This window comes from Helianthus annuus, unplaced genomic scaffold (assembly GCF_002127325.2).
Source record: "Helianthus annuus cultivar XRQ/B unplaced genomic scaffold, HanXRQr2.0-SUNRISE HanXRQChr00c002, whole genome shotgun sequence".
Classification (NCBI taxonomy): Eukaryota; Viridiplantae; Streptophyta; class Magnoliopsida; order Asterales; family Asteraceae; genus Helianthus; species Helianthus annuus.
The window spans coordinates 490-13,641 of record NW_023395518.1 but is presented as its reverse complement, the minus strand read 5'-3'; the positions used below and the strand labels follow the sequence as shown (position 1 = coordinate 13,641).

Sequence of the window (13,152 nt, the reverse complement as noted above, 5' to 3'; positions counted from 1 at the left end):
TATTCAAGCAATATCACATTGTCATCAATTCTTCATCATGTTTACTATCAAAACCTATCATATAACATCTTGTGCAACAACATAATCTTAATATCAAACTTCACATGTTCATCATAATCATTCTCACGCTCATACACATGGTTTCATTCTAATTCACTAAGATAACTAAAAATTTGGCCATGATTCTACTTAAACATGATAACATTAGCAAGCATACAACTCATACCCACTCTACTCTATGTGGGTTTTCACTTCCAACATTGATTAGCCGATTTTTAGGCATACATAATGTTCTAGATGGTGATCCTAGTTCAACATCATTCTAATTCCATATAAACTCATGGATTTTCTTGAACCCTAACATAATCAAGTTCATCAAAATGCCAAATTCTTCTTACCTTAAGCTTTAGTAAGTCTAGATGATCAAGAAATCACCACCATGCATGAGCAATGGCCATGATTAGGGCTTCAATTGGATGAATTTGTGTGATTAGAAGGGTTCCCCTTCTTCTCTTGGCTCTGGCGTCGAACACACACACACATCTGATGTGTGTGTTTGTTTTTTTTTATTTCATTTTTATTAATTCAACTTTCATAACATGTCACTTTTAGCCCCTTAAGTTTAGTGTGGTAATTGTTTAGTCACCAAACTTTATTACTTACTATCTAACTTGTATCGGTAACCAAGATAAATAACATATTTCTCACATTTTTATTAATCATGATAACATGCTAACGAATTTAATAATTCGGATTTTGGGGTGTTACATTTTCTTATTGAATTAATGATTAAACTATGAAATTCATGATCATCCACCATGTGTGTGTGGTAGGTTTTGTAGAAACATGATGAACACTAGAATCATGATTAGTAAACTAGTGTTATTTGAACTTTGTGAAGTTAATCTTGATATTGAACTATAAATTAGATGATTGACTTGTAAAAGATGTTAAAATCTTGGCTAAATAAGTAGTCATGAACTTGATTGTTGATTTAGTGGAATTATGCCCTTTAGGTGTTTGTTAAAATGCCTAAATGAACATTCATAAGTCGAAATTATAAAGAAACGCGTATTTGGATAATATGATAAATTACGTGTGACATATAAAGATATGAGTTCTAAACAAGAGGTTGATTGAACTCTATAGGCAAAGCGGGTGAATCTTCAAGTAGCCAAATTGGGAAGGACGCGCGCTTGAAGGATAAGCTATAAGGTACGTGGCTTGTCACCCCGTTACATTTATGTAGACAAGCTTAGTTTAAATATGTGTAATGTTGATATAACGAAAATGGTTGTGTTTGATATGTCATTGAAGTGATGGAATTCACTCGACAACCAAATGGGTCAAATTAATAGTTAAAATAAAAGTGATTAAAATGAAGACACCATTTGGTAAAAGTTATAATGGGTCGAACAATTTAAAAATATTGTTTTTAAGTAATAAGAACCGTGGCGCGAACCGGAATAGGTTCAAGGGGCATGATGGTATTAATCTACCATCACACGTTGACAAATGGTCATGTCGACTAAACGGGTCAAATAGTGTGCAAATACCATTTGAAAATAATAACTGACGACTACTTGTTGAGTTTTTGTGATGACAGGAAATAACATGTGATTGCATTGCTTTAACTAGAAAGTTTAAAGCAAAAGGTATATATACGGGTCGATGCTATGACCCGAGCCAGGTATGCACATTTAGAGTTTTAGTAAAAGTGATATTTTGGTCAATTATAGCAAAAGTCCTTTGTCGTAAAATGAGGGACTAAAATTGACCAAAAAGCCCTTAATAGGTAAACCGGGTAAACGACCCTTAGAGGTTGTTTAGGAATTTGTGTTGTGATTATGTAGCCCTTAGACACGTATATGAGTTTTAGGCAAAAATCTTTTGTGAGTTAAATGCCCTAAAGGGGGTCATTAGCGTAAAGTAACTAAACGAAGGGTAAATTGGGATTTCGGGTTTCCTTAAGTTAAATCCACCGCAAAAATAGTTGTGGTGGAAAATAAGTAGGCACTTAAATTTGGAAATGTGAGGCGTGAAAAGAGAAGAGCGGATTTGATGCTTAAATGCATAAAAATCCTCAATCGGGTCAAAATGAATTACGCACATAACTTGGGTGTTTGTTGCGTAATTCACAAAAGTTATGATTCCAAGACAGAGATTTAGCGTTATATATCTTAGTTTATGATTTATGATTAACTAGGAACAAGTTTAGAGGTCCTAAATTCAAACGGGTCGAAATATTGATTTTGAACAATAATCCGAATGCTTAAAGATTTAGAATTTCATTAGTTTATAATGTTGAAATTTTACTCCACAAGATGGAGAATTAAATTACGAGCGTGTAGGAAAAAGAATCACGTAAAACAGATGTGTAAATTGAAAGTTATGCACGTTTTCGTGAAAAGAATCGGAGCTGGAAAATGCAGCATCTGCTGCAAATCAATCTGTCCAAAGAGCTACCGTAAGTTACGGTAGCTACCGTAACTTACGGTAGAGGCTGAAGTGTTACGCTGGATTTGCACTGCCTTACGGCAGCCCCTGGAAGCCCAGTGGCTACCGTAGCTTACATTGGCTGCCGTAAGTTACGGTAGTGCCCAATTATTTTTGTTGAGTTTTGTTTCGCGAATCCATTTCAACAAGTTTTAAACCGCGTTTGACTAAAATCATTTCATGTTTATGGAATGTAGGTTACCTAGCAGGACCGGATGACGACTGAGCCCGACGAAGAACCGAACACACGAGATCAAAGCTTCCGCGAATAGTTTCGTCGTTACGTTTTAAACGGCGAATTAAATAACAAAATATTGGAATATTTTATTCAGTAAATTGTTTTAATAAACTCGTATTTTTTTTAGTGTACTTCTAATCTTAATACACCACTATAATTGAACTTTTTGGATAATTGATTAAAATGGACTTAGGGTGTTACACTTCATTTATCACTTTTATTGATGATTATTCTCGCTTACTTGTATCTTATTAAGGAAAAGTCTGAATCTCTTACAACCTTTAAAGATTATAAGGCTGAAGCTGAAAAGCAATTAGTCGTCAGATTAAAGTTGTGAGATCGGATAGAGGCGGTGAATATTATGGAAGACATACTGATGTGGGTCAAGCTCCTGGTCCATTTTATGAGTTTTGTAAGGGCCAGGGGATTGTGAACCAATACACCATGCCTGGTACACCTCAGCAAAATGGAGTCGCTGAACGAAGAAACCGTATCCTTATGAACATGGTGCGCAGTATGTTAGCCAACACTAATTTACCATTATTCTTCTGGACTGAAGCGTTAAAAGCAGTTGTTCATATACTCAATAGAGTTCCTTCTAAGTCTGTCCTTAAAACTCCTTATGAACTTTGGACAGGAAGGAAACCAAGTCTTAAATATATGAAAGTATGGGGCGGCATTGCTGAAGCACCTTTACAATCCTTTCCTAAGGAAACTTGACCCTAAGACAATTACCTGCTTCTTTATCGGGTATCCTGATAATTCTAAGGGTTATCATTTCTATTGTCCTTCCCATGTCACCCGTATTGTTGAAACCAAGCGTGCTGCATTCCTGGAGGATTTCAAGGTCAGTGGGAGCAATACCAACCCTTACGAAGAATTTCAAGAAGTACAAGACGCGGGGGGAGAGATTCGTCGCTTGCCATTACTCCGATTACTCCTCTTGTACCCAATGCAACTACTGTACCTGAAGCTACTACACCAACTCCAAAATTACCTCTACAATCAGAACCCATTATACCTCATGACGAAGGCACATCAAACACTCAACACCAAGACAACGCTGAACCCGATAATCCATTCAGGAGGTTCTAGCCAAAGAAGGCCTATTAATTGGGATGATTATGTTACCTACCTGACTGAAATGGATCCCAGAAAGCTCAATGATCCTATCTCTTACAATGAAACCATTAGCAGTGATCAGTCTTCTGAATGGAATAAAGTAATGATTGATGAGCTTGAATCCATGAAGAAAAATGACGTTTGGGATTTGGTAGAATTACCCAATGGTGTCAAACCAGTAGGATGTAAATGGGTGTTTAAAACAAAACTGGATCCGAATGGGAACGTTGAACGCTACAAAGCGAGATTGGTTGCAAAGGGCTACACTCAGAAAGAGGGAACTGATTATCAAGAGACGTTTTCACCTGTCTCTCGTAAAGATTCATCAAGGATCGTCATGGCCCTAGTAGCTCATTTTGATCTAGAGTTACATCAAATGGACGTTAAAACCGTTTTTCTTAACTGAGACTTGGATGAAGATGTTTACATGAAACAACCTGAAGGCTTTAAACCTGAAGGTCAGGAGCATCTAGTCTGTAAGTTGAAGAAATCCATTTACGGGTTAAAACAAGCATCACGTCAGTGGTACCTCAAGTTTGATGAAGTCATGAAGAAACAAGGTTTTATGGAGAATCAAGTGGATCAATGCACCTACCTCAAGATGAGTGGGAGAAACTTTACTATACTTGTCCTTTACGTAGATGATATTCTATTGGCAAGTAATAGTTTAAACATGTTGCATGAGTCGAAGCGGTTACTCTCGCATAACTTCGACATGAAGGATCTCGGAGATGCTTCTTATGTCACTGGCATCGAAATTCACCGAGATAGACACAAAGGGATCTTAGGATTGTCTCAAAAGGCTTACATAGATCGTGTCCTTACACGTTACAACATGCAATAGTGCAAACCCTCCGTCGCTCCAGTAGTTAAAGGAGATGTTTTCGGTTCATTCCAGTGTCCGACAACAGAGGTTGAGAAGGAGCAAATGAGCCAGATACCTTACGCGTCAGTAGTTGGGAGCTTGATGTATGCTCCAGTCTGTACTCGCCCAGATATCGCTTATATTGCTGGAATGCTAGGCCGTTATCAGACTAATCCTGGGCTAGATCACTGAAAAGCAGCTAAGAAGGTACTACGATATCTGCAAGGGACGACAGACTATAAACTGACTTATAGGAGAAGTGATCATTTAGAAGTGGTGGGCTATTCTGATTCTGACTTTTCCAAATGCAAAGATGACAAGAAATCCACTTCGGGCTATATCTTTATGTTAGCAGGCGGTCCTATCTCATGGAAGAGTCATAAACAATAGTTGACCACAACTTCCACAATGATGGTAGAGTACATTGCGGTTTTCGTCAAGTTATAACCCTAAACCGCTATGGTTGTGTATTTATATGATTATCTAAATAGACTGTAACTGGGTCGCTAATGGGATAGTTTTATCCGTGTCTGTGCGTTTTATCAAGCTTCCGCATCTGAACTAAATAATAAAGAGTTGTTATTGATATAAAACTGGATTTTATAAAATTAAAACGGATACCATAGATTGTAAGATTAAATATATTATGTATTAATATTTGATCTAGTAGCCATTATAATCATTTACATAATATAGATCAAAATATATAACCTATTAAATAATTAGTTGGTAATTGTTGATGGACCATATTACCCTTATTAACTAATTAGGTTTCCTCCTGAGTGCTTATATAAGGAGAATTATGTAGAGGTCATATGGTTACACACTTAATCAGATAACCTAATCATAACATCATCATCATCGACCTCCTCTCCTATAACCGATTCCCTTGTCGGTTTTTCATAGTCACCATCATCAGTCAGCACCCTAAGGAGGAACCAGATCAGACTGACAAAGATGTTGAACTCCATGACTTCTTCTATCACTGGATTCTCCACTGCACTGTCTGCGGTGACATTTATGTTTTCATGTTTTCCTCTAATGTTTAAACAAAACTGATTCAACATAGATTCCCAGCAATATGTTATAAATTAAGTTACATTCGTTGTATGTTATTTTTGCTTATAAACTGAATTTTAATTTTCTTTTTAACAACACCAAAAGGATCATACAAAGTATATAAAGGGTAAGAGATTAAGAATGGTAACAAGTGTACAGTATTTCTGAGACCATGTGTAGTGGTAATGCCTCTATTTTTGGGCGTTTTGCACCATGTGGCAGCTCAGTTAGCAATGGGGCCTTATAGGACGTTTTCTAAAATGGGTGTAGTGGGGATGTGGGCATTGAGGTGTAGTAAAATTAAATAAAAAAACCATAAAAACTGTTATTGGACAAATGGAACATGGAAACAGGTGATTGGCCAAAAGAATTGAAGTAGGGCGTTGAAAAAAAATGCCTAAACCAATTTTTAGTTAAAAACGCCCCGTGGGGTGGTTGGGTGTGAGTGCTTCTATACAAAAAAAACAAACGCCCCAAATTTCATCGACTACGGGGTGGTCTGTTGGTAGCCTCTGAATGGTCATTAAGAGGCTACATCTTAATAGAACCATTAAGAATTTTACCAATGAGATGGTACAAGAATGTGACATGTGATGATTTACCATTCAGAGGTTACCTCTTAACCATTCAGACTTGAGGTTACCTCTTATTCATTCAGAGGTTTTAAACCATTAAGAGATAGCATCTGAATGATTATTAAGAGGCTACCAAACAACCCCTAAACAAGTCTACTCATTGGTTTTCAATTAAAAGGTTTTAAAACTATCTTCATCCTTAAGACATAGAGATCACCTTGTACAAACTAATCTTTATGACAATAACTTAACGAGCATCATTAACTTCTCTCTAAGATGGTAGATATTACTGGTAGATTTTGTCTAAGATAGTAGAGATCACTGATTATAAATTATAAATGAGTGTTAAATATTACGATTATGCTCTGAATAACCCACTTCTTTTAGTGTTGTCTATAATATTGAATTAATCATATGATACGTGTTCAAAATTGTATGTTTGGAATGTCCAAAGTTGTGTGTTGAAACCTGTCCCTGATTAGAGGGTGGAAACTTAGAGTGGGATACAAGTGGAACAGTTCTAAGAACATTGCTTCACGCACTCACCCTTCATGAGCGTGGGTGATTGCTCATGTGAAGTCACTCCTTGGGTGCGAGATATCACTTACGGGGTTGGGGCGCCCATCACTCATCACTTACAATATGCAATCAAGTTCCGCCACATCATCGAGTTTTATTCCATTACTATTGGTGGATTTTAGTGGAAATGTCCATCACTCACCACACCCAACAATTTCCCTCACAACCCAATAATTTCCCTCAACTTCTTCACGCGTCAAATATACAACGTGTTTTCAAAACCACACGTTAAACTTGGCACCGGCGGCGGTGTTTCATTGCCTTCCACGCGTGGCCAAATGGCCACCACGGGGTGCCCCGTCCCCCCTTATGGATTGCAGTTGTTGCTACTCACATGTTGTCGATGTTCGGTGTCTCTTAGCTCCTTCTACTCAATCATTAGGAAGTTGCTATTGCTACTTGGTTAATGATTAGTAGTTACTAACCAATGTTATGATTATCAAAGTCACCCAGTAAATCCCACAAATAGCAAAGCCACTGGTAGAGTCTATGAAGATGAGATGTAGATTAACCTTACCTTTATCCCTAGAAATATAGAGACTGCTTTAAAAGAAACCCACAAAACCAAAACAAACAGACTAAAAGTATACAAATAGACAATTACCAAATAGCAAAAATGGTGAAAGAGTAATTTAGTAAAATAGAAACTTATCACTACTAGAAAAGGGGACAATTTACTACAGAAATTTCCTACACAATTTTTTTTGTCACAGGTTACAACACCTTTGTGACGAATTTCCTACAAAAAAATTCATGATTTTATTACAAATTTTCGATGCATCCATGACGAAAAACAAGAAAACCCTAATTAATTGACAGTTGCGTCACAAATCTGTCAGAAATAACCTACAAAAGGTTAATTATTATTCTTTACCGAATAAATATTTATATAAGCCAAATAAATAAGGGAAAATAATATCGTTTCCTACAAATTTGTGACAAAAAATAAGAAAACCGTAATTAATTGACAGTTGCGTCACAAATCTGTCAGAAATTATATCGTTTCCTACACATTTATATTTATTTTTTAATTAACTTAAACCATCCGTCAGAATTCCGTCACAACTTGTGACAAGTTTCCTACAAAAAATAAGAAAACCCTATTTACTTGACAGTTGCGTCACAAATCTGTCACAAATAATCTACAAAAGGATAATTATAATTGTTTACCGGATAAATATTAACATATGCAAAATAAATAAGGGAAAATGATAGCATTTTTTCTAAACAATTCTGACAAAATATTTATTTATTAATTAAAATAAACCATCCGTCGGGATTGCATCACAACTTGTGACACATTTCTGACAAATATCCTTGTATCAATACAATTTCCTACGCATTTATGACAAAATGCTTAAATCTATTGCAAATTGTCAAAAAGGCGTAGGAAACAATCCATGTATCAATACAATTTCCTACGGATTTATGACAAAATATAGATTCATAAACCATTCGTCGGGATTGCTTCACAACTTGTGACACATTTATGACAAATATCCTTGTATCAATACAATTTCCTACGCATTAATGACAAAATGCTTAAGTTTTTCTTGCACTTTCTACAGACTTTGCATGCATTTATGTCTATATGTCTATATATATAGTATATAGACATAAATGCATGCAAAGTCGGTAAAAAGTGCAAGTAAAACTTAAGCATCTAATAACAAAGCTAAGACATCGATGTATCATCCTCTAAAAATTCTTAACTTTAATTCTACGTCTTCATGGACTCGCATCCTAAACCAAGTTATAAGAGAGGTACAACTCTAGCAAGTCATGTTTAATCCACTTCTCAGAAATTCGAAATTCAAAAATGGATAAGTCACAACCTATAACACTGCTTCGGTTATTGTACCCCTTAAAACATTGGGATCCTTATATGGGAAACTTGAAATCTTGCATACTCCCTACAAATTTTCATACATTTAGATATCCCCGAATTCACAGTTGAGAAATAAAATTTTATATGCAAATCGGGTAATTGAATTGTCTATATATCCTAAAGTAGCAACAAACTACATCTAGCAAATATCACCAAACCATTAAAAAAAATAAACCACTTCATGTTGGTCCTAAACAAGTACGCTTTATATCCATCCCCATTTATGGTGAATACTTTTTCCCGACATAGAACGACCAAATGTGTACCTCCCGCAACCGTTGTACTTTTATTTGGTCGTTCCAACTCAAGAAAATATGTACTACCCTTATGCTCAAGTCAAGTTTATGTACAACATCTTAAACCAAAGCAAACCAAAACCATCTTTACCCAACAAATCCTAAAACAAAACAAATGCGAAACAAAAACAGACGAAACTTTCTGTTTTGTGCAGCCATTTTCAACTCCGGATCGATCTCTACTCTTTCTCCACGATTCTCGGCCCGTTGTATGGCGCTCCGACCACGGATAAGCCTGCGGGCTTATCTATCTCTTCGAGCCATGCGTAGTCTAGCTCTTTCGCCTTCTCATCGTCACCAGGCAACTGTTTATTATCTCCAGCTGCCATACAACCGAAAAGTTTTAGTATTTTTACGATTATTATGGAAATAGAGAAGTGGGAAGTGATTAGTTAACGGGGGTTACGAGTGATGAACCTGAAAAGCTGGTGAAAGGATGAGTACGATAGTATTGGCAGTGCCTGCCTTCGGCATCACAGTATGGCGGGCCCAAAACATCAAGAACGGCACATGATGTTATTGCTGTAAAGCAATGCATGTTACCACCATCTGTTGGATAAAGAATCGATGTGTTGCATGGGGCAGTGAAGTCGGAGTTGACTTTGAGCTTTGCCAAACGTACGCTATCGGTTTTTTCTTCAGCCGTTTCTTCACCTGAAGAACACGGGTTTCGTGAGTTTAAAGCCATGAATTTAAAGTGAACCGACCCTTTTTGACCAAAACTTGCCTAGGTGATTCAAGTCAACCCAACCCGTTTTGACCGGGTGGTCAACGTAGCCACATGTGATAGAATTTTCAATAAGAAATGAAAAAATATGCCACTGGTTAAGAACTCACACTCTGATGAATCGGATTTAGGAGCAGAGCTTGAAGCAATATTATCGACCCAATCATATGCTTTGATGTGCATGGTTCCAAACAGAAGCTTACTGAAAACCGTCATCTGGGGGTGGTTGTGGAGTGGCAGGACACCCGTTGGTGGCAATAGAAATATTCCAATCTGAAAAGACAAAGCATATATTACGTGTTCTCCCTTATAAAGTTATACTACCGATTTTAGTTTAACGCAATGTAGATCACCTATTGAAATTGTGTAGCCTAAAAGCATTCCCATTACAAACCCCATCCCTATAATTTGAGGGACTCACTTCTCATTCACCATATTTAGGGACTTACTATTCGATTACCAATAAGATGTTTCCTCATATTTTGTAAATGGAAGAAATAGATAAACAATAATAACAAAATAAATATTATTTAATTAAGGGGATATTGGATTTAAATAACCCTAACTTTCACCATTAATACTCTCAACTTACAAATTGTACAATGTCACTCTCAACTTTCAACTTATTTTCCTCTGGCACTCCCAAACTAACTGAGCCCAGTTAGTAGTTTTTTTGCTGACGTGACATCTGACATGGCACTTTTTGCTGTCGTGGCATCTGTCATGGCAACTAGCATGGCTTTTTCGCTGACATGGCATCTGATGTGGCACTTGTTTAGTGATGTGGCATCTGACGTCAGCTAACTGGGTTTAAGGTTCAGTTAGTTTGGGAGTGTCAGGGGAAAATAAGTTGAAAGTTGGGAGTGGCGTGGTACAATTCGTAAGTTGAGAGTGTTATCGGCCAAATGGTGAAAGCTGGGGTTATTTAAACTCAATATCTCTTAATTAAATAAATAATGATATATATGGGAAATATGTAGTTTTCTAAAAAACAAACAAATTTTAGAGATAAAGATGATTTTGGGCTAAATTATAGGGATGTAGATATCATATAAATAAAAGAATAGATACTAAATATTGACAAATAAATAACATACCGAAAATTTGTCACATTCGGAAAGGTGTAGGTATGTGATTTTAGGAAATCCCTCTGTTTCTTTAACCTTGAAATATGGCATATTAGGCCGGACACCAACATCATGTTCAGTCATTCCGTCTGCAAAAAAAGATAAATTAAAAATAAAAATCCAACCGTTAAATTTTCTTATTAATGATACCTTTTTTATTCGATCAACACGTGTTCATCACGTAATAAATATCATCGTATCCTACATTTACAGCAAACGTACACGACAAAGATTTAGGCGGTGCGCCAACAAACACGTAACCAAGAATTTAATCCACAGCAAAAGTAAAGATTTAAGCGGTGCGCCAACAAACACGTAACCAAGAATTTAATCCACCGCAAAAGTAAGAAAGTAGCACACGGAACGGAAACAGTTTCAAATTGATATATGTTCAAAATGGATAATTCGGTCAAGTGATTTGAACTAATTTCAATAAAATTCGATAGATAACATTACAAGCAGCCGATTGTTAGATTAAGATATGAAATATGTTTACAAATACCGGATTAAACAAAGCATCAAAGATTCTATATGTTTCATCATTTTCACATACCCCTTCCATAATTAGAATTAACTTCTCATTTCTAAAGTACAAACTAAATCTCATACAGGCATAGATGTTCCATTTTCAAAATTAAAAATTAAGCCATTTGACACTAGGTCAAAATTGGACTAATTTCAAAAGTCAACTAAACAATCTACAAGACATCATAATATCAAACTGAACAAACTCATTGAAATATTACAAAAGCACACCTACCCCTCAAATCACCTACAAATAAAATACAAGCTTTAAACAATGAGATTCAAAATCAATACCTTTAATTGCACAAACAAAATCCAATATATTATCAATCAAGAAATAGACTTTCAAAAGACTCCAAATAGATCTAGATGCAAAAACTGCCTAGATGCATTTGCATATGGGAATTAAATATTAACATAAACCAAGATTCATAACCATTTTAATCAAAAGATTACTTAAAAAAATTCAAAATGAACCCATTTGACACCAGGTCAAAATTGGACTAACTTCAAAAGTCAACTAAAAAATCTACAACATACCAAACTGCACAAACACATTGAAAAGATAGCAAAAGTAATTCTAACCCTCATTCATTATTCAAAAACAATAATATTAATCAAGATTTAAACTTTAAAAGACTCCAAACAAACCCATATGCAAAAACTTCAAAATCAACATTAAAAAACTGAAGAAAATAATAATAAAAATTAAAAAAACTTACCTTAAAATATCTTTCAGGCGTTCAATACCCTGAGCATCTGAAACAACACCTGGGCCACAATTAGCAAAAACATCTCTGCATGCATCATAAAGCTTCTGAACAGCTGCAACTCTTTTATGTCTAGTTCTCCTCTTCTTCCTTTCACCTGCATTTTCTCCATGCCCATTTGTCACTTATTCTACACACATGCACTCAAACCACCTTTTCTGTATGGGTATCTTCAAAAAACTCACAAAAAAAAATAAACCAGCACTTTAGCTAGAAAACTGATATGGGTATCTTCAAAAACACACAAAAAAACCAACTTGTAAGCTGTAACAATTGTATACCACACCTTTAAAAAAACCACACAGTAAACCAAGATTTTATAAAAAGTTCACAACTTTAATCACTTTAAGAAACAAGTGTGTGTTAATTTTGGAAAAAGGTTAAAGATTTGATCTGGGTATTGAAAGAGCAAGAAACAGAATCAATGGTTGGGGTGGAACAAAGATGAAATGCTAGTTTGTTGGGGTGGTTTTGTGTGTAAAGATTGCATCTTTTTGGATAATTACGATGCAAATTAGATGAAGGTGACGATGATGAAGAGGGTGTGAATAGAATAGAAAAGATAAGTTATTTGGTCGGAAAGATAGAGTTTGATTTCGAGAGAAATACCAGGGGCCATGGTTTTGGTTTTCCAGTGGGCCGATACAACAGCGGATTCAGTACTTATGTGTCACGTTCAACTTCAATATTTTATATTTATTGATTATTGATTTTTTTTTACTTTTTTATTGTATAATGTATAATAACTGTCTTTAAGGTTTTTAATATTTTATTGTTTATATACTTGGTTGAAAAGGCAAGAAGAAAAAGGACAACTGTCGGGGGAATACATCTTTGATCATTTGATGTTAACCTCTTTATTATGCGTTACTATTTGTTTGAATT

At 35.7% G+C, this 13,152-nt stretch overlaps 1 protein-coding gene across 1 annotated transcript; it reads right to left on the bottom strand.

The window, feature by feature from the left end:
* Positions 1-8,962: 8,962 nt before the first annotated feature.
* LOC118489689 (plant cysteine oxidase 1-like) lies at positions 8,963-12,362 on the bottom strand. The gene is made up of 5 exons (XM_035987218.1): positions 12,221-12,362; positions 10,943-11,061; positions 9,956-10,118; positions 9,536-9,772; positions 8,963-9,440 (listed from the first exon to the last, which is right to left on the bottom strand). The coding sequence occupies exons 2-5, from the start codon at positions 11,054-11,056 to the stop codon at positions 9,298-9,300; spliced, it is 657 nt and encodes a 218-aa protein (XP_035843111.1). The 5' UTR covers positions 11,057-11,061; positions 12,221-12,362; the 3' UTR covers positions 8,963-9,297.
* Positions 12,363-13,152: the final 790 nt, after the last annotated feature.